The following is a 23362-nucleotide window of genomic DNA, read 5'->3' as shown; positions in this document are numbered from 1 at the left end:
CACTGATAGCATCACTGAGTCACATGGGGGTGCCCAGTTTGGCACCCCCAGAAGGCCAGTGCCCTAGGTAATTGCCTAGTTTGCCTAGTGGCTGAGCCAGCCCTGTTCTACATGTCCCAGGGCTAGATCATTAGAAACAAATTTTGAGCACATTTAAGCCTTTGTGTGACTCGCCTCTGTAGCTAAAACAATTGCTTCCATATTTAGTGGGCAAACAGAAAATAACAGTTCCAAAAACCTCAGACTGACCTTTCCCTCTCAAAGGGAGGGACGGTGGCTCAGTGGTAGAGCATCTGCTTAGGAAGCAGAAGGTCCCAGGTTCAATCCCTGGCATCTCCAAAAAAGGGTCCAGTCAAATAGGTGTGAAAAACCTCAGCTTGAGACCCTGGAGAGCCGCTGCCAGTCTGAGAAGACAATACTGACTTTGGTGGACCAAGGGTCTGATTCAGTATAAGGCAGCTTCATATGTTCATATATGTTCATATGTTCTGAACTGCCACAGAACATCTAGGTCTCCCTTTTTCAAATCCCAAGTGACCATAAAGCAATTTCCAGTCTGAACATGAGAAAGGGACTTTGTCATAAGCCCCCCTCAAACTTGTGTGGGGGGAAACCCCTTTAAAAATGTGTTTTAAAATGTAATGAATTTTAGACTTTGGAGTTTGGGGGTAGTGTGGAGCTTAGGGGTTGAACAAAGCACTGGATCTACCTGAAGGTTCTTTCTCTTCAGTGTGGGAAGATGTCATCTGTATAGCCCTATTGAAGTGAGCAGAGGAATGACCTAACCACTTCCTGGATGACTCCCCCCCCCCCACTAAAGGAGCAAGTGCCATCCAGTCACAGCCATTGCCTAACTCTGTGTCATGTCTCTGGTATTCCTTGGTGGTCTCCCTTCCAAATATTCACCAAGGCTAACCCTGCTTAGTTTCCATGACCTGACCAGGGCTGGCCTGCCACTAGGCAAACTAGGTGGTTTCCTAGGGTGCCGGGAGGTAGGGGGCACCAAATTGGGCTTCTCCCCCTCCTCCCTAGGCAAATGGTTAGTTTGCCACCTTCCCCTCCTCCCTCCCCAGTCAATTTCAGTGCCAGGGAACTGGTACTAGAGTGCTGCACTTCCCAGTAGGCCATCTGTGGGGCTGCAGTGCCTCCCTGCACTCCCCCCCCCCACAGTCATGCCTCCTCCTCCCTCTCCTCTGTGGTCAATTTCAGTGCTGGCTGGAGAACCAGCGCTGGAGTACCGCACTCCCCAACGGGCCATCTGCGGGGCTGCGGCATTTCCCCCTGCCTTCCCTCCCATGGCTGTGCCTCCTCCTCCCTCCCCTCCCTGGTCAATTTCAGTGCCTGCCAGAGAACCAGCGCTGAAACGCTGTGTTCCCCGGTGGACCATCTAAAGCCGCCCCGGCCCCACCGAAGACTCACTTAAAGCCAGTGCCACCAGCCCGCTGGCTGCAGAGGAAGGAAAGGGCGCGTGCCCTTGCCTCCTCCCACTGGGGCCACTGGGGAGTGCAGTGCTTCAGCGCTAGTTTTCTGGCCAGCACTGAAATTGACCAGGGAGGGGAGAGAAGGAGGAGGTGTGGCTGCGGGGGAGGGGAAGGTGGGGGGAGGTGCTGTGGCCCCACAGATGGCCCACTGGGGAGTGCGGCGCTCCAGAGCTGGTTCCCTGGCTGGCATTGAAATTGACCATGGAGGGGAGGGAGGAGGAGGCATGGTCGTGTGGGGGGGGAGGTGCCACAGCCCAGCAGAGGGGGGTGGTGTGGAGGGGGTCAGGAGTTTGCCTAGGGTGCCATGCACCCTTGGGTCGCCCCCTGGATCTGACAAGATCAGGCTAGCCTGGGTTTACTGCACAATATTAGTTTTCTTTAAAAAAAAAAACACAAGTTACATACAGTTGTTAAATCAATGCATTTTATTTACATCACATATTATAGCTTGTACATTTTGTTTTAAAGACAATATAATTATGTAAATCAGCCTGTGTTTTTATGAAACATTTAAATACAGCAGCATTTATTGCTCAAAATCTTTCACTTTATGTGAACAAAAGTCTCTGATTTAATGGTTCTTGCTTCTAATGTGTGCTCTGAAGCACAGGAGTAGAAGAATATCACAAAAGGCAAGAAATCATAGCAATGAGGTTTCCTGTAGTAGAATACTGAACAAAAAGAAGAGATTATTCCTAATAATCTGTACTACAGAGATCTGATTTACATTTGACAGAATTCAGATATTGATTTATATGTAAATTGTTGTTTCTGGATAATGCTCACTGATGATAAGACAAACTCCTTTGTGACAGTTTTGTACTGCTGTTTACAGTTTTGGTTAATGGGCACTATATTGTAAAATGAAAACAGAAAATGAAATGAAAATGAAAATGAAAACAAAAAAATAAAAAGAACAAAAAGGCAAGAAACAGTTTTAAACCCCTATATTAATATAGCATGTGATGTTACATATCAAGTAATCATGCAATAATTACAGTTAAGAGACTGTGGCATTACTTACAAATACAAAAACCCTAGAAAGTATTGTGCCACTTTAACATCTAACAAAGTTTTACTCCATCACAAGCTTTCATGGATTAGAGCCCACTTCTTCAGAAATGGTGAATGAATCCACATGCAGTCAGTTTTTGAAAGTTTCCAGTTATCAGTACAGGCAAATGGCAGAATTCTCCCCACCCCACCCCAATACGCTGATTCTCAACATTTGTGCCTGTTTCTTGAAGTTCTATTAGTGGAAAGTAAGTTTTAGGGATGTACTGAATTTTTGACAGATTTTCTTTTAACATACATAGAAATGTTTTTGTATATATTACAGTATTAAAATAATGTTTATAATTTTCATGCTGTTTTCCTTCTGTTCATAAATACTGGGGAGAGTTAAAGTGGCACAGAATTAAATTGGATTACACCTCCCTCAGTCCAAAGAAGTTGCCCATCCTTTTCTTTAATTGTGTCTGCAATTGTGTTTCAAGATGTTAATATCACACCTTGCAGCCATACGTATTTCCATTTCCTATAGTTTTTGTACACATTTTAAATTTCCATATGATCTCTCTTTTAAAACAAAAAGCCAATGAAAAATAATAGTAATGCTACATCTACGACATCAGGAAGGTACCTCTTGGTACTCTTTCCATGAATGAAAACATAACCATATGAATATTCTTACCCTACAGATTTACCAATCTATTTTCTTAAATCATTTAAAGATAAACCGATTTGGCTGCCTCTAAATAGAACACCTAATCAAACATTAAATTTTCCAAGGAACTTGGTAATCCTTGACTGCAAGGTCTTGTGTCTTGTCTATAAACCTTCTGGAAAGAATTTTGTAAAGACTGAGATCCTTAAAGACCTGAGCAATATCCTAAGACCAAGAAAGTATGCACCTTTGACAACAGGAGTCATGAATTGTCTTCTTTATGGCAATGAGTTTCTTACATTTGTGTTATAGGTAATCATAAATCAGACTGCAAAGCTTTCTTTAACTATTTGCCTAAATTCCTTTAACTTACCATATGACTTTTTATAATGAATTACAAAGAGTAGTTACACTAAAATGTACATGAAATATTGACTACATAAATGTTAATGATTTGTGTCCTGATTTTACTTCTAAATGTCTGATATTTGTTTTGACACATCCTTTTGCCACAAAGCTCTGAAAGCCACCAGAAGTGTTGTTAGAGGTGATGCCATCTTCATTTTATCTTCTGCAGAGCGTTGCAGAGAAGTCCCATTTCATCTACAAAGAAATCAAGAAAGTCAGCTGCTTATGGCCTCCTGTCCTTCTTCAGGACTGCATAAAGCAACACATATGGAGCATCCATCTCATTTTACCTTCACAAGATTAGGTAGGCTGGAGTCAGAGATAGCTACCACCAGAAAAAGATATGGAGGTGTTTGAATCCAGATGTTCTTTGCAGGACTCCAACATCCATTACCCCACACTGGCTTCCATTTCATTTAAAAACCTGTCTCTAATCAACAGGAAGATGCAAACAGCAAAGCTGCCCTGCCATGGATGCCACCTGGGAAGTCTTAAACTACGAGTATTATCCATTGTACCTCCATATCTTGCAAGGAAGGAGGCCAATGAGCTCAACTTCTACAGCTGTGGCTACCTTGTCTATATATGTTCAGAGGAGAGGAGTCAGAACAGGAGGACACATCTGCAAGAGCACTGGTCCACACCATTTTTCAGACAGTGAAAACAGTGCTATGTTTGGAGTGCAGCCACAATAGGTAACTGGGCATGCAACTCTGAATGTTGCATTTCTTAGAGGGTGTTAAGGAGGACACAACCAGGACTGCTGTACCCTCTACACATAAAATGAAAAATAAAAACATTCTATACCCCTTGAAAAAAATTTTTTTTAACCCTATTAATAGAAGCTGGAATCTGTGGTACATAGAAACCAGCGTTGTTATGGGCAAAGAAATTTCTATCCCAGAGATGTTTTTATTAGAATTTTGAATTCATAGTATAGCAAATAAATCACAGGCTGAATTAATTTCAATAGCTGCAAACTGGAAAAATGAACCTTTAAATATTCAATCAGGGTATACTTGAATATGGGCATATTTTGTACTGTCTAAAACAACAGCAAATTTGGCAATCCCCTTTTCATAAAGTATCATAATTTTGTTAGTGTCTGGTATCCTATGCTACAATTTCTGTCAGAAAAAGATATTCTCTCTTCTGAACCCAGGTACAGAGATATGCTTCTATTTTGAATGGTGAAAACCATGTTTATAAATGTCTGAAGAATGGCAAGATTACAAAATTTGTGACCTTGTAATCTTACAGTTTTGAATACATATTGCATTAGGTTTTTAGTATTCATTATATTATTTTTGTCTATTTGATTTGTTGTTTTTTTAGTTTCTTGTTTTTATAACATTAATTTTTATTTTAAGGGGGGGAGGGAAAGAAATTCCTTTTTTCCAAATTCACTTTTTTAGATACAGCCAGCTAGCCATTGATTCCTCTTATTATCCTATTTTTTTCTGTTTGAAGGAGGGGTTTTTCTTTCATTTCTCTTTGTGGAGAAAGCAATGCATCCTTTTGTACCTTCAGCCCTTTCAGCAGTTTTATGGTACACATTACAGTGTGGTGTTCTTGCAGAAGAATAGGAAAGTCAGGGAAGACGTTGCCTGTCTCTGAGAATCTACAGTGAAATTCTGAAATTTTGCAGAACCTCACTTCCTGCCCCTCCTCTCTTCAAATTCCTTTTTGATCAAAGCACAATTGATTATAAACTGACGCCAAATTCCTAAAAAGAGGGAAAGAAAGGGATTGTTGGATTTCAGGGACAAATCTGGCAAAAAGAAATTTCTCTTAGCAATACTAACAGAGATTCCTTAAAAATTCTTATCAAAATTTCTCCATGGATTTTGAGTCCCAAAGTACAGGATCAAGATATTGAAGTGGAACTGATGCATTCAGAACCTTCTATAGGTCCATTTGTTACTTCTGAATTTTGTAAGGTCCTATGTATGAGTAGGTTTCAGTTAAATTCATTTTAAGCCCCACCCCAACTATTAAGCTGTGTTTGTACATATTGATAAAACACTGCAAAAGATGAATCTTGAGATGATTGCACAAATGGCTTTATCAAAATTGTTTTTGTGTGGTGTTTTACCAATGCATAGTATATTTGCATGCATCAGTAAAACACCACACAATCTGAGGCTTGCAGCCAGCAGCAACGCTGCTAGGCTGCGTTAGCCTGTTTGCCGCCTGGGACAGTGGGAGTCGGCATGCGCTGTTTGGGCGTGCAATTCTGTGGGCGGGGTTTGGCGTTCCCAACTGCCAGACCCTGCTCTGCCTTCGAGTCCTTCGGACGTTCAGCCCTCCCACCCGCCCTGTATGTTATGTAGGCGTTTGCTGGTTGCGTCTTTTGAGGAGCCGGGTAGGAATTTTTTACGCCTCAGCTGATTGGCAGTTGCTGGGGTGTGTTTTTTGCCTACCCTACATAGCAGTGCAGTGGATTGTGGATTTGGCTATTGGGAAGTGCTGTTAAATAGGTCATTTTTTTTGACAGGCTTTTGGGGTTTAGGGCACTATGCAGCTAGGGGAGGACTGTGAAGCATCCCTCTTTTGGGGAATTAGGGGTCTGGCATTATCAACCTTGGGGTTTGGAGACCCGGGTTTGGAGAATGCATACCGTCCTGGAGGCTCGGCTAGAGGGTGCCTTTCTGTCGAGAAGTGCATCTGGGTTTGGGCCCTCTGGTGCGTGCCTCCCTGCTGGGCCTGCCTGGAGGGAGCTGAGTCACTCAGCTCTGGCTGGGGGACTGGGTCTCTAGCCCGCTAATGGCAGGGGAGCGGTCGTGGTGACCCCTAGCCCTGGCCAGGCCGCTGGTTGGGTACCCTTGCCGTGGATTATGTTGTTTAATAAAAGTGGCCCAAGTTTATTCCAATACATTGTGTCCGACTCTTTATTCTGACCTTGGGGGGCAAAAAGCATCTTCATCCAACATGACTGCTTTGTTGCAGTCTTAACCAATGGAAGGAACTGAAAGCCACCATGAATTGTAAGATCCAGCTCTGGAATTCACTTCACAAATGATCCTAATACGATTAGAATTAAGGATGAATGAGCAAATTCAGTGGACTATACTGGAAGAACAATAAAACAATGGAAAGTGGGAAACCTGCTTCTTCCTTGTAATAGAGAATATATGGCATATTTGCATAATTTGGTTTCTGTCTGTGGGTCAAGGGGATAGGCAAAGATCTTGGCAGGGCACTGAAATCCTAGCCATTGACTGCTAGAAAATCTACATTCTATCTGCCTCTATCCTTCTAAGATTTCAACCATGAACATATGAACATATGAAGCTGCCTTATACTGAATCAGACACTTGGTCCATCAAAGTCAGTATTGTCTTCTCAGACTGGCAGCGGCTCTCCAGGGTCTCAAGCTGAGGTTTTTCACACCTATTTGCCTGGACCCTTTTTTGGAGATGCCAGGGATTGAAACTGGGACCTTCTGCTTCCCAAGCAGATGCTCTACCACTGAGCCACCGTCCCTCCCCGAACATGTGAACACCATGACCCAGAAGTGAGGCAATATGATGAGAGGTGGGAAAGTAGGGTCTATTCTCACCTTTGTTCTCCATGCTGAGTATATGACCCCATTGAAAAGTGTTGTGCTAGAGATGATATAGAATGTCTACATGTACTGCAAGATGCAAGTCATCACTGAATGGTGTGAATCAGCACATTATTTCATGGGGAAAAATTCAGATTGACAATCAACTGGAGAAAATGGTATACTCCACAGAAATGTATAGGTGAGCTGATTCTGTTGAACAAAGAATTGATCTGTTTTTTCGAACTAGGACAGAGGGGATTTCTTTTGATTTGTTGCAAGTTTTGTATCCTGCACCACTGATTTCCCATGATGTCAGAAACTCCAAAGTGCATAGAGAGCAAATGCACATTCAGTTGACTTCACTTGAATGGATACAGTGACCCAAGAGGCCTCTACGAACACTGAAGCACATCTAGATTTACAGCACAATTCAGAGGGGGGGCTGAAAGCACTGTGGAAACGGACTTACTGCTACGCTGGCGGTATGGAGACCTACGCTGGTGGATCCTCCTCTGCGCTGGCGGAAATGGGGCGTGCACCACTCTCCGGTCAGAGCAACGTGCCACCATTATGGGCCCAACTCACACTTGAGGCGCAGCAGAGGTGCAGGGCGGTACTTTGGCATAGCAGGGTGCCGACCCAGGGGCATGGCTGTTGCTGGTTGGCTCCCAGAGAACTTTCGGTGCTGGAATGCCTACCCCCCCCACAAGGCACAAACTTGCGCCACGCAAAATGCTGGTGTACCCCATAGGCACTAGTGGAAGCAGAAAGCACACGCCGATGGCACTGGCGTGGTGGTGCTGACACAGCAGCGCACAAACCTGTTTGGGAACTGTGTTATTGCCCCACCAATCCCCTCCCGCTCTGGGCTAGGCACGGCCCTCCTCCTGCACCCAATCAGTGCTCCCCCACAAAGGTTTTGACTCCTCCCACACACAACTCCCCAGGGACGGCAGGGCGCATGGCATGGCACTCTGCTCTAGAGGACCATGCCGTGCAGACTTAGCATGAGGAGGGGTGCACTTGGTGGAGGAAACAGCACAGAGAAGGATGTTAATTATGTTAAAGGAGCTGGACTTGGAGGGAGGTGTGCTAAGTTTGGGCTGCCTGTTTAACCACCGGAGGCAGCCGGGACGCTCGCCCTGCTCCCCGCAGGCTCGCCCAGGGGTGAAGTTCTATGCCTGCAGCTGGCAAGGCTCCCTCCCTGTCTCTCTGTCTTTCAGGTGTGTGCACTGCACTCCAGCCTCTGTGGCTGCCGGAGCACAGTCGGATGGTTCCATCACCCCCGCATCTGTTGGTGTGTCCTCCGGCAACGGCATTTCGGACTGCAGGAGCCAGGAATCTCCACGCGTGAGCTTGCTTTCCCTGCTTGCAGATCAATAAACTTAGCCCAGCACGCCCATCTCATCTTCTGTGTCTTTCACTTTTCCTACCTCACTTAGCCCCGTATCCCCCACTCACTCTGCTCATGGCCATCCCAAGGGCATGGCTCTGTGGCTGGGGGGACTCTCAGGGCACACACTTAGTGCAATTGTGTGGGAGATGCAGTGAGCGACAGTGGTGAAGGGCGGGGGCTGATAGGCGGCGAGGCAGACACTTGTCTGGGGCTGCACCATGTGTCCACGCTGCCTGGGTCTGTGATGCAGCTGATAAGGGGGCTGAGATCAGGGTGGGTGCCCACAGGAAAGGGGGGGCGGCCCAGGGAGTTGTCTTGGCTGGCCAAAAATAATGGCAGCTGGATGGCAGGCTCAATAAAGAGGGAAGCTGGGCATGTGAGCAGTCCTGCCACAGGGCGTCCTTGAACCCACAGGCCCAGCATAATGAGGCGGGGGAGTAGCTCGCTAAGCCAAGTCACCTCCGCTGTGTTCTGAGGTGGCTTACAGCTGCTACATGCCAGGGGCGGGGTTGGTCCTGGCTGAGAGTGTCGGCATGATCGGCTCCTCCTGGCTCCCTTCGGAGCGGGCTCGGTGGGGTCATGCAGGGGCCACAAGCGGGGGGCTTCTGGACATGCAAATGAAATAAACCTGTGGACTTGAAGATGTGCCTGCTCAGCCCAGGGAGCACGTGGGGAGGTGTGGGTGGTGGCTATCATCCCCGTTGGCTGCTGTTTGCCGAGGGACGGCTTTAGCAGGGAGTTGAGTCTGTGGCCACTCACACCTCACATTCTGTTAGTCCCATGGCCACGGCATGAGGGAATCCAGCCAAGTCATGTTCGGCATTGCACAGGCGCCCCAAACCCCTTTGGAAGCCAACGAGCGGCGCCATAGATCCGCCCACGCCCGAGCGGCCAGCCACCATGTATGTCTGGATTGGGCTGCCCAACATTTATTTGAAGGGGGGATAAAAGATTGACAACTACTTACTGCTTATGGAATCGGCTAAATTCTTCAGCTGTTTTACATTGTCCAGAACCTCGATCCTTTGGGTATATGGGTTGTAGCGGACTGAGAATGGACGAGGAATTGTGGAAGCATATTTCCTGAAGGAGAAAAACAGAAACTTCAAATGCATCCAAATGTTTGTGTTTAAGCAACATTGTCTTTAAGGATAGCATCTTTCACAAACAGTGTAAAATGTAAAAGGTAGACAGCTTAGGAAAATAAATGACACACTGATATGACAGCTAAAACATTTGCAAGATCTTGGGATATCTTTGAGAGTGGCCTAGAAGGCCCTAGAGAGCAATGCTAAGCAGGTCTACACATAATTCAACTCAAATCTGTTCAATAGGGTTCACTATCACAGTTTCGTTTAGGGTTGCACTGTTAATCTGTATGTCCGCTTTGCATTAATTTTATTTCTTTGGACAGACCCAATCACACTGAAGAGCAGCTTGCCCATTTGGCCATGTGAGTAGCCAATGCAGAATTTTCAAAGGTTCCTCCAGGCAGGCTCATCGTTCTGCCTTGTGTGTATGGATTGCAGCTCAGCACTTGCACTGCAGCTCAGAGTTTCTCAACCCATATTCCTGGAGGTGGGCAGAGCATGTGCAGATGTCTCAAGATCCCTGGTGTGCACATGACAACACTGCAGGGTAGACTCCAGTGTTCCCTCTAAGCTGAGTTAGTGTGAGCTAGCTAACAGATTTTTAACCTCCAGCTCACACATTTTTGTATTAGCTTAGAAAGGATGACCCCAGAGCACACTAATTTATGCAGTAACTCACAACTTTAATGCCAGTAGCTCACAAAGTAGAATTTTTGCTCAAAAGACTCTACAGCTTAGAAGGAACATTGGTAGACTCCAGGGTTTCAAGACACATGAACACATGAATCTGCCGTATACTGACTCAGAGCCTTGGTCCATCAAGGTCAGTTAGTGTCTATGGAGGCTGGCAGCAGCTCTTCAGGGTCTTTCCCATCACCTACTGCCTGTCCTTTTAACCAGAGATGCTGGGGATTGATCCTGGGACCATCTCCATGCCAAGCAGAGGTTCTTCCATTGAGCCATAGGCCTTGGAGAAAGATCAGACATTTCCAGATACCATTTCAAATTGCCAGTGCTTCTAGCTGGATACCCAAAATGGATCTAAAAAGTCATATGTTTTACATCAATATGTATATCTTTGTATTTCTATCTGGCTTTATACTGTTTCCAGAACACTTGAGTGGAGACACTACATTAAACCAGACAGATTTTTAGAGTGATTACATTAGCTTAAAAATGGATTTAAAATGGCACCCATGTTCCATAATTAATATTTTATTTATAATAAAATAAATCCCCCATCTCAGCCATTGAAGAAGAAGACTGCAGATTTATACCCTGCCCTTCTCTCTGAATCAGAGACTCAGAGTTGCTTACAATCTCCTGTATCTTCTCCCCCCACAACAAACACCCTGTGAGGTGGGTAGGGCTGAGAGGGCTCTCACAGCAGCTGCCCTTTCAAGGACAACTCCTGCAAGAGCTATGACTGACCCAAGGCCATTCCAGCAGCTGCAAGTGGAAGAGTGGGGAATCAAACCCGGTTCTCCCACATAAGAGTCCGCATGCTTAACCACTACATCAAACTGTAGTGGTTCACAGGGCTTCACAGGGAATGAGAACCATGGATGACATTACAGGCTGAGAACCAGTATCCGTTCATTGATTTGGGATGGAAGGTGAATTTGAGGGTGTTCTTTCCTCATGCATTTTTCAGGCAGTTCCTTGTATTTAATTTCAGCTTCGATAAACTGTAGAATGTTAGGATTCAGGTCTGCTCCGTATCCCTTCTCGCAGGACAAACATTTTAAAGGACCTCCAGTAATTGAATCAGACCCTAACAGGGAGGGATTCATTACCTTAACTTTTGCTTTGCATCTTTAAAACTTTCAGCAACATAGTAAATGGGCTGGAATTCAGTTACAGGATATTTCTGGACTGCCGTATTCTCCAGGTTGAGAGGTTCAATAGTAGGTTTATCTGATAAACAGTACTGAAGGGAAAAGACACAGAGCTTTTGGTCAAAAGATGCATTCCTCCAGTTCAGTGAGACCAAGATATACATGATGATGCAGTTCCACATCCAGATACACATGTATGTATTGGCTGTGTGTGCCTAAGGCTATTTCTACACAAAGATCTCCCCCTGCTAGAATGGAGTGATAAGACAGAAGTATAAGCCTACCCTACTTTTCCACTTCTGTCCATGGAAGGAAGGCATGTGATTTCCTCTGTTTCCACTGCAGACTGTCACTTTACCTCCCATGCTATTCCAAATATTCACTGATCCTGCCTCAGGAGGTAAAGTTGGTGGGGAGATATGGTAGGCTGCAGAAGGAGGGGAAGGTTAGAAAACTCATTTCTGTGAATGCTGCTATGCTCACCAGGGTTCCCAACTCTGACTTGGAAAATTCCTGGAGATTTGACGGTGGTGCCTGGGGTGGGTGGAGTTTGGGGAAGGGAGAGAGTTAACAGGGGATATGATTCCATACAGTCTGCCCTTGGAAGCTGCTGGTTCCTCCAGGAGAACTGATCTATGTAGGCAACAAATCAGCTGTAATTCCAGGAGCCCATCTACCTAGGGATACCAAGTCTGCTTTGGGAAATTCCTGGAGATTAGGGGGGGGGGGTAGAGATATGGGAGGGTGGAGCTTGGAGAGGGGCAGGAACTCATCAAGGTATGATACCATAGATCCCACCCTCCAAAGCAGCCATTTTCCCCAGCAGAACCAATCTCTACTGTATGGAGATCAGCGATAATTCTAGATTCCCAGGCCCCAGTTGGAGTTTGGCAACCCTACTCTACCCTGATCTTGAAAACTGGAAACCCCAGTGCTCACATAATTTAGGATCCCAGCCAGTGCTTTTTTTGGTGTGTAGAAAAAGCCCAGCAGGAGCTCATTTGCATATTAGGCCACACCACCTGCCCTGAAAGCACATGGCTGCTGCAGGGTGGGTTGGGCCAGCTGCAGCCCTGGCTAGCTTAGGCGGAGCTCTGCTCCTGTGGGCTCTGGATGAAAAAAAGCCCTGATCCCAGCCATGGAAAACATATCCTTGCCTCATTCATCTGTCTTACAGACCTGTGACTTATAGGCTATTATCTTTACCATTTTATATAAATGAACTATGGGACAGTGATTTTGTCCAAAACAACTATATCAGTCAAGGTGGAGCTGGGATTTGAATCCAGCCAGAATACTTAATAGGGCTGGCTAAGTGCCCTTCTGAGTGTATTTCAAGATCATTCGGACCTGTAACTCATGATTTTTTCTTTGCCACATAAACAGAGCTTCCTGCATTCCCGGATCCTTGTTTGGCTCTATGGCATTCACTCTGCTCTTGATGTCGCTGCTCTATCAAAATATTTTTCCAGCAGAGAACGTAGCCAGCTCATAGTGATTTGGGTATTGGATTGGATTTTGAAGGTGTGAAGTACAGACTGTTTGATGCTGACTTCATCAGGAATTTCCCAGATAACTATGTTGTATTGGGGACCTTGTTCTGCAAATTATTTAGTATAATGGTTAATCCAGTCTGATCTCTCAGACAAGGACAACAGTATCTTCTGTCCCAGATTAGTTATAAAGTCAATACTGAGTACTTCTGTAGTGTTGTTCTTAAGCGGTCCCTGCTCACTGCCAGCTTTTAAAAATCACACTCCTTTCAACAACTTGCACTGAGTCATAGGGACCATATCACTTTAGTCCCGGCCCATTTACATTGGCTCCCAGTCTGCTTCTGGGCATAAATCAAGGTGTTGACCTTTTAAGCCCTACATGGCTTGTGACCAGGAATTGCTGCCCAACCACTATGGTCATCTTTCTTGGCTCTGGCTTTGGTTTATTCATTTATTTAGATTTATATCCCTCCCTCCCCTGCAAGTGGGCTCAGGGTGGATCACAACATGTCAGTAGAATACATAGCATAATTGTAACATTGAAAATGAACAACAATCCAAATTAATGACTAACGATAAAATTTCTAATCAAGTCTAAAGACGGCAACTATTCAGGGAATTCAGGTGCCTCCTGAAGGAAGCTAGTTAAGATGGTCATAAATAGCTACTTGTTGCCAGATAATACTTTGTTGTTCTCTTAAGCAGGACAAGTCAGAATGCAGCAGTACAAACCATGCAAGCAGTGCCAGAAAGGAAGGCCAAGATAGATTAGCTATCCACCACCTCAGTCTTCTGAGATTAGGCAGGTGGCAACCCAAGAGAGGCCTCTTCAGTCATGGCACTCAGACACTGGAACTCTCTCTCCAGAGAGGCATGCCTGTCCCCTTCATTGCTGTCTTGTGCCAGAAGGTGAAGACCTTTTTGTCTCATCTGGCATTCTCTCTGCCATCCCTCTTTCCTGCCCCGTACTAGTTGTGGTATATATGTGTGTGCGTGTGCGCGCGCGCATGCACGTATGTATGTATGTGACGTCACCCCAGAGCCGGAAACGACTGGTGCTTGCACAGGGGACTACCTTTACCTTTATGTTATTTTATGTGCACTTTAATTTGATTTTAATTCAAATTAGGTGTCATTGTTAGCTGCCTTGGTGGCCCTGATGAGGGCAGGAAGGGAGAGTATAGATTTTGTAAATAGGTAGCAGCAGCAACAACAATTCTATTAGGGGGTAATTACACTTATAAGGTTGTGAACTTTGAACTGGAAGACAGCTCATTCATGAGCTCTTTGGAAGCAACCACCAGCTCTCAGTCCTTCCCTAATAGCTCAGAGTTCACATTCTCAACCACCAGTTATATAGCAATCTGTGATCTGTTGACCAATACAGTTACTATTAAACATATGATGCATATAAATTGCAACCTTATAAATGTAAGTACCACCTAATTTTTATTTAAGAAAAAAAAACCAATACACCTGCTTTGCAGAATTAAGAATAACAGCAATGGATCCATACCTGTAATTCACCAAATGATGACAGCAGTCCAGCCCCATAGGCTTTTATGTCACTGCCTTCCTTACACAGTCCAAATTCCACTGTAAACCAGTAAACCTGGTGTGAGATAAAGGACAAACATTAGTTGTATCCAGGACTTTTTGGGGGGCAGGAGTACACAGGAGTGGAGCACCACCAGGACAGGGCTCCAGCTGGCACGCTGGGTAAGGCACAGGGAGGCATCTTTAAACGCCTCCCCGGTGCCTTCAGCCTTCCCCAGAGTGCCCGCTGTGGTAAGCACACAGGGGAGGCATGGGGAGCTCCTGCTGGGCTTTTTCTACAAAAAAAGCCCTGGTTGTATCTATGCAAAGAGTCCTGGTGATCTTTTGCTGAGACAAACAAACGATGAAATTGTAGAGGAATGACCCATCTTCCAGTGTTATTTATGTACTTTATGGTGCCACCCTAAAGTGAGTTACACCCTTCAAAGTCCATCAGTGCTAAGCCATATTGAAAATCCCAATGAAATTCTAGAGCTACCGTAGCAAGTTTCTCGATGAATTCATCTGGTGCTCCCAGGGAAGCCAATCCAATTTCCTGTTTGAAAACAAACAAGAAAGATATCATGCACTTAAAAAGAAGTTCATGTTTACTTTGGCACTAGCACTAAAATGAATTTCAGGAGACCATATATTCTTGTATATCACTTTCCTCAACATTTCTGATTATCAATAATATACATACGAATTTTAGGAAGGAAAACTGTAAAATAATATTTGATGTCTTTTAAAATGTAAAATCATATTTCTAAATTAAACAATTCAGATTATAAAATTCTAAAATATAACTGCATTTTGGATTCATGGTTCTGAATATTGGCTCTGTTTGCACTAACTGCCAAGATAGTTGTAAACAGACAGGAGAATTTAACTCCCACAGTCATCCTGAAGCTGGTAGCCAGTTTTGAGTCTCCTAGTTTTATTCTCTGGTGTATTGGGTGACCCCTGCCAGTGTGGTATATTAGTTAAAGTCTTGGACTGGGATGTGGGAGAAACCCAGGCTAAATCCCCACTCTGCAATAGCAACATGCAGGGCGACCTTGGTCTAGACACACACTCTCAACCTAACCCACTTCATAGGGTTGTTGTGGGGATAAAATGGAGGAGAGAAGAATGTAAGCTGCTTTGGGTCACCCAGGAAGAAAGGCAGGATATAAATAAAATAAGCAAATAAATAAATAGATGGGCAGGGAGGCAGATTGTTTTATTACTATGGATTCATGATAACAGCAAGCCAAGTGATTTGTTTTGTTACGGTATTTGGTTTGGATCAAGGTCATGCGGAGGGGTCCAGGTTGAATCTTTGTCCAAGGGCCCATAGTGGCTCTTGGCAGCCCTGTTTACTAGAGTTTATAGAGGAGTTTGTAGGCTGTAGATGTGAGCTCTGACTTACCTGTTTTAATGAAGTGCTTTCCTATGCTTTGATAGACAATTATATTTGTGTAGTATTCATTGTTTTTCCCCATCTTGGGTCCTGATTGTGTTCGGAGAAAGAGGTGTCTGTCTGTCTGTCTATCTATCTCTCTATCATCTATCCATCCACATACATACTCAAAATAAATATATATACATGATAAGTTCCATTTACAGGCCCTACTTTGCCTTTGCTTCCTATCTAATGTCACCTGCCTTTCTATTCCATAATCATTCATATGTAGATTCTCCTGTCCTTTGCATTTCTATCTATCTTCTCCTCCATCCCTAATTTGGTACCAGTTCCAACTTAAACAAAACCCACCAGTCTACCTCTTCATACCTGTGCCCCCCTTTCTTTCTGCCTTCTTTTTTATGCTTTACTTTTTTGGACTCAGGTGATAGCATTTTGGGCTGAAGCCAAGATCGTGTCCCTTTTGTGTTTTCTAGTTCACTCCTGACTTAGAAGGGTGTAACTGTGCTTTGGTTTGCACCATTACAACTTTGATCTTTTAAAAAATGCTATACACCACCAAGTCCCACTCCTATTAACCTTGTTAGACTGCACACTCTGCTACCCAATTGTATCATTAGTCATTACCACATGCTATGACAGTGAATTCTAAAGGACAGTTGTATGGTGCATTGCAACCAATGTAGAACTGTCATAAATTCATTTCATAAGATGTCTTTGGGTGCATAAAGAATAAGTTATGTCTCCAAATTTTGGAGTTTGTCTAGCCATCTGTATGAACTCTCTGTCTACTTTGTAAGCGATCTTCTGAATTTATTTGTCACAATCATTTAAAGGTTATACTTACTTGGGAAAACTGAGCAAAACTGGGATCAGCAAAGAGAGGGACATGTCCTAGGAGTTCATGGCAAACATCTCTGTGAGACAAAGAATTTAAACAATTTTTTTGTTTGTAAAAATATTCTTTTTTAAAAAAGGAAGTTCATACATTGCAAAAGATAAAATTAAATCTAGACTTATTGAATTTTTACCTGCTCCAGCCTCTCCATCATGAAACTTCTGGATCCATATATTAAACTCTTATTTTAGGGTGGGGGGGGGGACCTAAAACCAAACTACTGACTCTTTGTTTTGTGGAAGATTTGTGTTGGGGACTGTATTTTCTATGGGAGCTCAGAAAATAAAAGAGCAACTATTTTAAAAGTATTAACCATTGTTTAGTAGCCAACAGGGCTGGCTCTATCATTAAGTGCTATCATGAGCAGCAGATTGTGGGATGTCACAATATGGCAGCAAATTACAAAGTAATTTGTTATTCCTTCCACCATGGAGGGTACCATTTGGATTTTTTGCCTCAGTCACCAAAATCTCTTGGGGTCTCTGTACTCATACAATTCTCTGAATATCTTGCAGTAATTCGAGTGCACATCCCTTCTAAGACAAAATACTTACGGTTCTGGGGTGTACATTGGTCTTGACGAATGGCGAATATATTGCGTAGAATGAAATACTCTAAAAGCCAAGCCAGCCAAAAAATCCCGAGATGATAGGAGTCCAGCCACAGGACGTAAGCGGAATCCGGTGCAGCCTTTCAAAACAGAAAGAATCTTTCTTACAGTCTTGTTAAAATAATGTTCTGATTTATTTACTCTTTGTCTGTAGATCCTTTCTACTACAGATACAGAATAAGTAATTATGGTATGTTTTTGTCAATAATTTCAGACAATTGACCATTACTTACTTCTCAAGAAATTTGAGACATCTTCTAACTGGGGAATGTTATCTTCTTGGTAGCCACAGTATTTCTCCAAGAGAGGGAAGACATGGTTGTGTTCATAGCAAGCATGAGTGGGATACAGAGTCTTCAGCTCTCTGAAGACGATACCCCATGTTTTCTTCTCTTCCTCTGAGTAAGTCACCCTCGGGATGGGCTGTCCACTAGAAAAGAAAGGGATTTGCAAAATATTGAGATTTTCTGAAAGCATTCTATGATGGGAGCAGCTAATACCAATTGGCTGCTTCCTGCAGACCAGAAGGTATTTCTGAAGTCTTCTGAAATATTTCCTGAAAAAATAAGATAGAGAATAATCTGACTCTTTGTTTTGTGGAAGATGTGTGTTGGGGAATAAGCAAATGGATGTCATGAAGCATATCAGTGGGAATGAAGCTGGGGATAATGAGGTTAACTTTTACATTGTACATTGCTTTAACTGTTGGGTGTTTTTACATTCAGTTTGATCCAGAGTTTGAGAGTCTTCAAATCGCCTGCCACTGTTCCACTTTAATTATTTTCCTTTTACATTGGTGGAATTGCTCTGCTCATTTTGCGTTGCCAAACTTCTATATTTCCTGCTGAAAGCATTTCAATTGGGGGGGGGGGGGTGTCTCTGATCAGAGGGCAAATGGAATACCAGTGCTTAGTTAAATGTATACAATTGCTTGGAAATCATGTCAACACTGCAAAAACAATACAAATTTAAATTACAAGATGAGGCAAGCAATGATATGTAAAAAATTTAAGTGCTATCAGTTCTTCTCCAAATTACTGCACCTTGTGGCTTTTGGAGGAGTCTTTTAAAACGCATGAAAACTTTTACAATATAAGTTTGAAACGCCTGTAGAGAAATGACCGGATCAAAACTAGCTTTGAGAAAAATGTTGCAGCAGCAGCACCAGAACTCATCTCACCGAAACAAATGTAGATGCTTCGGGCACCAATGATGCAAAACATTTGTGAGAACGTTAGGTAATGTAAAAGTTGAGTTTCCAATGCAGTGATAGTCACAAACTGTCAGTGTAAAAACACCTGTTGTTAGCTGCCCTTAGCCTGTCAGGGAAGGGCAGAGTACAAATATAATAAAATAAAAAGAAATAAATACATATTGTACATAAAATATGGAACAAAATAGAGGGGTTACTGACAGAACAAAATTTGAATCCAGTGGCACCTTTAAGACTAACAAAGTTTTATTGAAAGCACAAGCTTTTGTGTGCAATGACTCACAGCAACAGTTTTGGAGCAGAACTCACCATCCCAATCACTTTTTTCTCCATATAACTGACTGGTTGCCATGTGTTCTATGGGGAAATGTGTTATAAATAATGTTGTCAACATCCAAATGGGACCTGAAGTTCTTCTGGAATTATAAACTACTGGAATCCAGACTACAAAGATCAGTTGAAAATGACAGCTTCAGAGGACAGAATTTATGGTTCACCATAGATTCTAAGCAGGGCTTTTTTTTAGCAGGAATGTACAGGAACACAGTTCTGGCAGGCTTGGCATCAAGGGGTGTGGCCTAATATGCAAATGATCTCCTGCTGGGCTTTTTCTAAAAAAAGCCCTGATTCTAAGTGAATTTCTTCCCCAGATTCCTCCTTCCACAGTAGGGGTCCCAACCCTCCCGCTCTGGCGGGGGACCCCAGTTTTTCCAGCCTCTTCCCCCGCCCCCCCCAATGGAAGCGGGGGAAGGGTGGGAAACGGCGCCAAGGAGCGGGCAATGCCACTGCGCTGCTGCCACCTCTTCTCCGTAGCTGCTCCTCCGAGATGGGCTCAGCCTGAGGAGCAGCTATGGAGAAGCGTGGCGAGCCCCGAATCTGGGTTCTTCTAGGACCCTGAGGAGCAAGGGGGACGCGCTTCGCTTCTCCACCGGAGAAGGAGGCGGCGGCGCTGAACTGAGCCGTGGCGGGAGGAGGAGGAGGCAGAAGGAAGGGGAGGGGCGGTGTTGAGAAAGGCAAAAGGAGGGGGAAGAAAAAGGAGGAGGCTGCTGTCGTCGTGGTGTGCGCGCGCAGCAGTAGTGGAATCGCCGCCGCCTTCGCTAAACCGAGGCTTGAGCCCGCGGGGAGGCCCCGCCCGGAAGAAGAAGGGGAGACGTCGCGCCGCCGCCACCCACCACCCCCAGAGCCAAGCTGCCCAGTCACCAGCCCTCAGAGCCAGGGTAAACCCGAGAGAGCAGCAGCGACCCCTCCTCTCCGCCCTGGTACGCCTCAACTCCTCCCCTCTTCACCTGCCCTCCTCAGGGGGTTGCTTGGCAACGCCCCTTGCGAGGGAGGGAATCGAATGTGTTGGGGGCCGCTGTTTGAGGCGAGGAGATTGGGAAAGATTGGCCTGGCTGCCTCCTCGCCTTCCCTGCTGGCCGGTAGGGTTGCCAATCCCCAGGTGGGGGCAGGGGATCCCCTGGTTTGGAGGCCCTCCCCCCCTTCAGGGTCGTCACAGCCTTGATCTTGGCTCTACCCCTAATGTCTCCTGGCTTCACCCCCAAAGTCTCCTGGCTCCACCCCCAAAGTCCCCAGATATTTCTTGAATTGGACTTGGCAACCCTATTCCACAGGCATTGTCTCCAAGTATCCAGGAATTTCTGGGCTAGAGTTGGCAACCTTGTGTGTGACCTTGAAACATTACACAACTTCTGTTTACCAGAAGTGAAAATTTAGTAATGTAATGAATTGACCACAGAGGGGGTATCCCAGGGTGTGAGCGATCTCCCCCCACCAGTTCCCATTTCCTGCTGCCATCCTGCTGGCCAATGGGGGGTGGGGGGTGGGATCTCTATTGGCACAATGCTGTTATAAGCAAACACCAGGAAGTGGCATCAGTTCCCTCCAGGGATCACCAGTTTTACCATAGAATTTCCTGTGATTCCTAAAGCAGACTGATGTCACTTCCTGGTTTTCCCCAGAAGTGATGTAATGCCATTGTGGCATTGCCCATTCCATTTCCCCACCACGCCAATGCTCACTAGTTGCTAGATAATGGATGGCAACCATAGCCCATGAGCAACAATATCTTTTTTCTTATCACTTTCTGTTCTCTGAAATCATCTCCCTCATGATTTCTTATTCTGCAGTCAGTGGAGGTCCAGCATATCTTATTCCTTCCTGCTCTGGCTTTGCAGTTCTGTAACCTAGTTAAAAGTTAGGGTTGCCAGTTCTGGATAGAGAAATAGCTGGAGTTTTGGGAGGGAAGCCTGGGGAGGGTGGAGTTTGGGGTGGGGAAGTGACCTCAGCAGGTTATAATGCCATGGAGTCCATCCTCCGAAGCAGCCATTTTCTCCAGGGAAACTGGTTCTGATCATCTGGAGATCATTGTAATAGCAGGAGATCTCCAGGTGCCATCTGGAAGCTGGCAACCCTGTTAATCTTTTTTTAACCCTATTAAAAGTGAACCCTATTCAAAAGTGAACAACGTGATAACTCCAGAGGACCTGGACATAGGATAAGGGAGTGGATTAGACAGCCCCTTAGATCTCTGTGGGCCCCAAAATTCTGCATCCCTGTGATTCAGCCACGTTAATGGCTCAGCAGGATCAACCAATCTGCCTCTATCTAAATACAGTTATAGCACCGTCACTCTGGCTCGACTTTGGACCAGAAGGGAGTCCTTTGACCTGTTCTGCTTTATTGCCTTGACATTAAAACGGAGGGAGGTCGATTCTTCAGGGAAATAATAAAAAATGGACAGGCGACACCCCCTCGATTTTTCCAAATCAAAGAGTCTTTTCCAGCAATTTAATAGGGTTTGTGACACTGCTGGGATAATACGAGGGATTTCCAGAGCTGCAGGCTCTTTGTCGAGATATGAGTGATACCCCACCATTCCCCACCCCCTCATTTTAGCCTCAGCCTAGTGGCAGCCTCCCCCCTCCCCACCAATAATGGTGCAATTTTCTGTTTCTCTGCACCAGTCCTCCTTGATCTATGGAGCTTTAAACATGATTTTGAATTAGAAGAGGGGGTGAACTGGGACTGCTTTGGTTTCTATAGCATTGACCTTTTCTAATTAATCCTTAGGCCACCTTCATGGGCCTGGAGAAAAGAGCAGGGGCTTAAGGCACTGTCAGACACCAATTTGAAGGCAGCTGAGATCAATAGACCAGTGCTCAGGGTGGCAGGTGAGAGGAGAGAGAGAGAGGAAAACAGGAAGGCAATGGAGGAAAGGTTCCTTTAAAAAGACAGCTGATTTTTCCCCCCACAATGGGTCTTTCAGGGTCCATCCTTTTCTGAAGAATGATTTGACAAGTCTCATAAATTTCATTTCCAAAACTTCTATCATTTATTTTAATGCAATTCTCTAAGCTGCTACCTCTCTTGAAGCTTTGGTTTGTAACAGTGGAATATAAAATTTTATATCTATATCCTGCCCCCCCCCCCGCGCCCCATATATGTATAAAATCACTACATTACGGAATGTTCAACAAGACCAAAGCTAGGATTCTGTGCACTCTCAGATGTGGTTCATCAGCGAGTTAGTCCTCCAATGACAGATAGAAAGGCCACAAACCAAGTGCCCCTTTCTTTTCCTTCACTGGCAATGCAGAATAGAGTTGAAATAAGTGGGAAATGTCAGTTCATGCTGGAGAAAGTTAAAATCAGCAAGAGAGAATTCCTTTTTTGCTCATTATAACCATGGAGACTGAGCATTTATTGGGGAGGGGACTGGCAATGCACTGGTAAGCACATTCCCTGGAAAGTGTGCAGATCCCCCACCCATATGGAAATATATGCACAGAGGCATCTTTCCATGAGACTAAGGCACCTGAAAAAGCAGAGTTCTTCTCAGAGGCAAGGCAAGAGTCCTGTACATGCACACTTCTATGTACATAGGATCTTTTCAGAAGAAGAAGAAAACTGCAAATGTACACCCCACCCTTCTCTCTGAATCAGAGAGGCTTTCAATCTGCTATACCTTCCTCCCCTACAACAGACACCCTGTGAGGTGGGTGAGGCTGAGAGGGCTCTCACAGTAGCTGCCCTTCCCAGGACAATTCTTGCAAAAGCCATGGCTAACCCAAGGCCATTCCAGCAGGTGCAAGTGGAGGAATGGGGAATCAAACTCAGTTCTCCCAGATAAGAGTCTGCATACTTAACCACTACACCAAACAGGCTCATTGTGTGACAGCACATGCATAAGGGACAGAGCTGGCAAGTGGAATGCTGCTTCCCCCATAAATGTGTTCCATTTCCCTGGTCATGTTTGTGTGAAAAGCAGACTTCCCAGGAACTTCACACACAATGGCAGCACAACTGTGGCCAAACTCTAGTGCTAGTGAGGATATTAAATCCTCACTTTTAGTGGTGTCCCACTGCTGGAGGAGGTCCAGTACTACTGGATGCCATCTCTGAATGGTGGCTGAGGGGAAGGTGAGTAGAGGAATGTAGGATGCTCATGATCCCAGTACACCAATACAGAGGCAATTCACATGGTATGTGTACACTCTTTATGTTGTTATGGCTGCAATTGTACAGTGTGCTCTCCCCGTCACAGCTTTCTCCTCATTTTTAATGAATGCAAAGACCTTCCATCTATCTCCCTTCCTCTGGTTGCTACCCAGGTTAGAGATAAGGGCAAATTCTGCCCTAATTCTCATGCAGGGAATCTTGGTCAACAGCACTAGGAGGGGAACCAACTTGGCCCAAAACGTCTCATCCCCACTACATCTCCCTGGGTATAGTCCATGTTCTGAGTCTTAGATTGGTTCTGGAAGACAGTCATATT

General features: G+C 44.8%; 1 protein-coding gene and 1 non-coding gene across 2 annotated transcripts in view; one reads left to right on the top strand and one right to left on the bottom strand.

Annotated features, from left to right (window-relative positions):
- The first annotated feature begins 272 nt into the window (after window positions 1-272).
- On the top strand, window positions 273-339 carry TRNAP-AGG (transfer RNA proline (anticodon AGG)). The gene has a single exon. It is a non-coding gene; the product is annotated as a tRNA-Pro (tRNA).
- A 1552-nt stretch (window positions 340-1891) lies between these two features.
- PAH (phenylalanine hydroxylase) overlaps window positions 1892-23362 on the bottom strand; it is a 71318-nt gene continuing 49847 nt past the window's right edge. The window contains exons 6-13 of the mRNA XM_060245602.1: window positions 17609-17805; window positions 17320-17455; window positions 16715-16784; window positions 14962-15018; window positions 14443-14538; window positions 11389-11522; window positions 9469-9584; window positions 1892-3750 (exon numbers count right to left, since the gene is read on the bottom strand). Of these exons, the coding sequence (XP_060101585.1) occupies window positions 3707-3750; window positions 9469-9584; window positions 11389-11522; window positions 14443-14538; window positions 14962-15018; window positions 16715-16784; window positions 17320-17455; window positions 17609-17805 (850 nt within the window). The 3' untranslated portion in view covers window positions 1892-3706. The remainder of the gene's footprint in view (window positions 3751-9468; window positions 9585-11388; window positions 11523-14442; window positions 14539-14961; window positions 15019-16714; window positions 16785-17319; window positions 17456-17608; window positions 17806-23362) is intronic.

The sequence above is a fragment of the Heteronotia binoei genome, chromosome 8 (genome assembly GCF_032191835.1).
Source record: "Heteronotia binoei isolate CCM8104 ecotype False Entrance Well chromosome 8, APGP_CSIRO_Hbin_v1, whole genome shotgun sequence".
NCBI lineage: Eukaryota > Metazoa > Chordata > Lepidosauria > Squamata > Gekkonidae > Heteronotia > Heteronotia binoei.
This window is presented reverse-complemented; position numbering and strand designations above follow the sequence as displayed.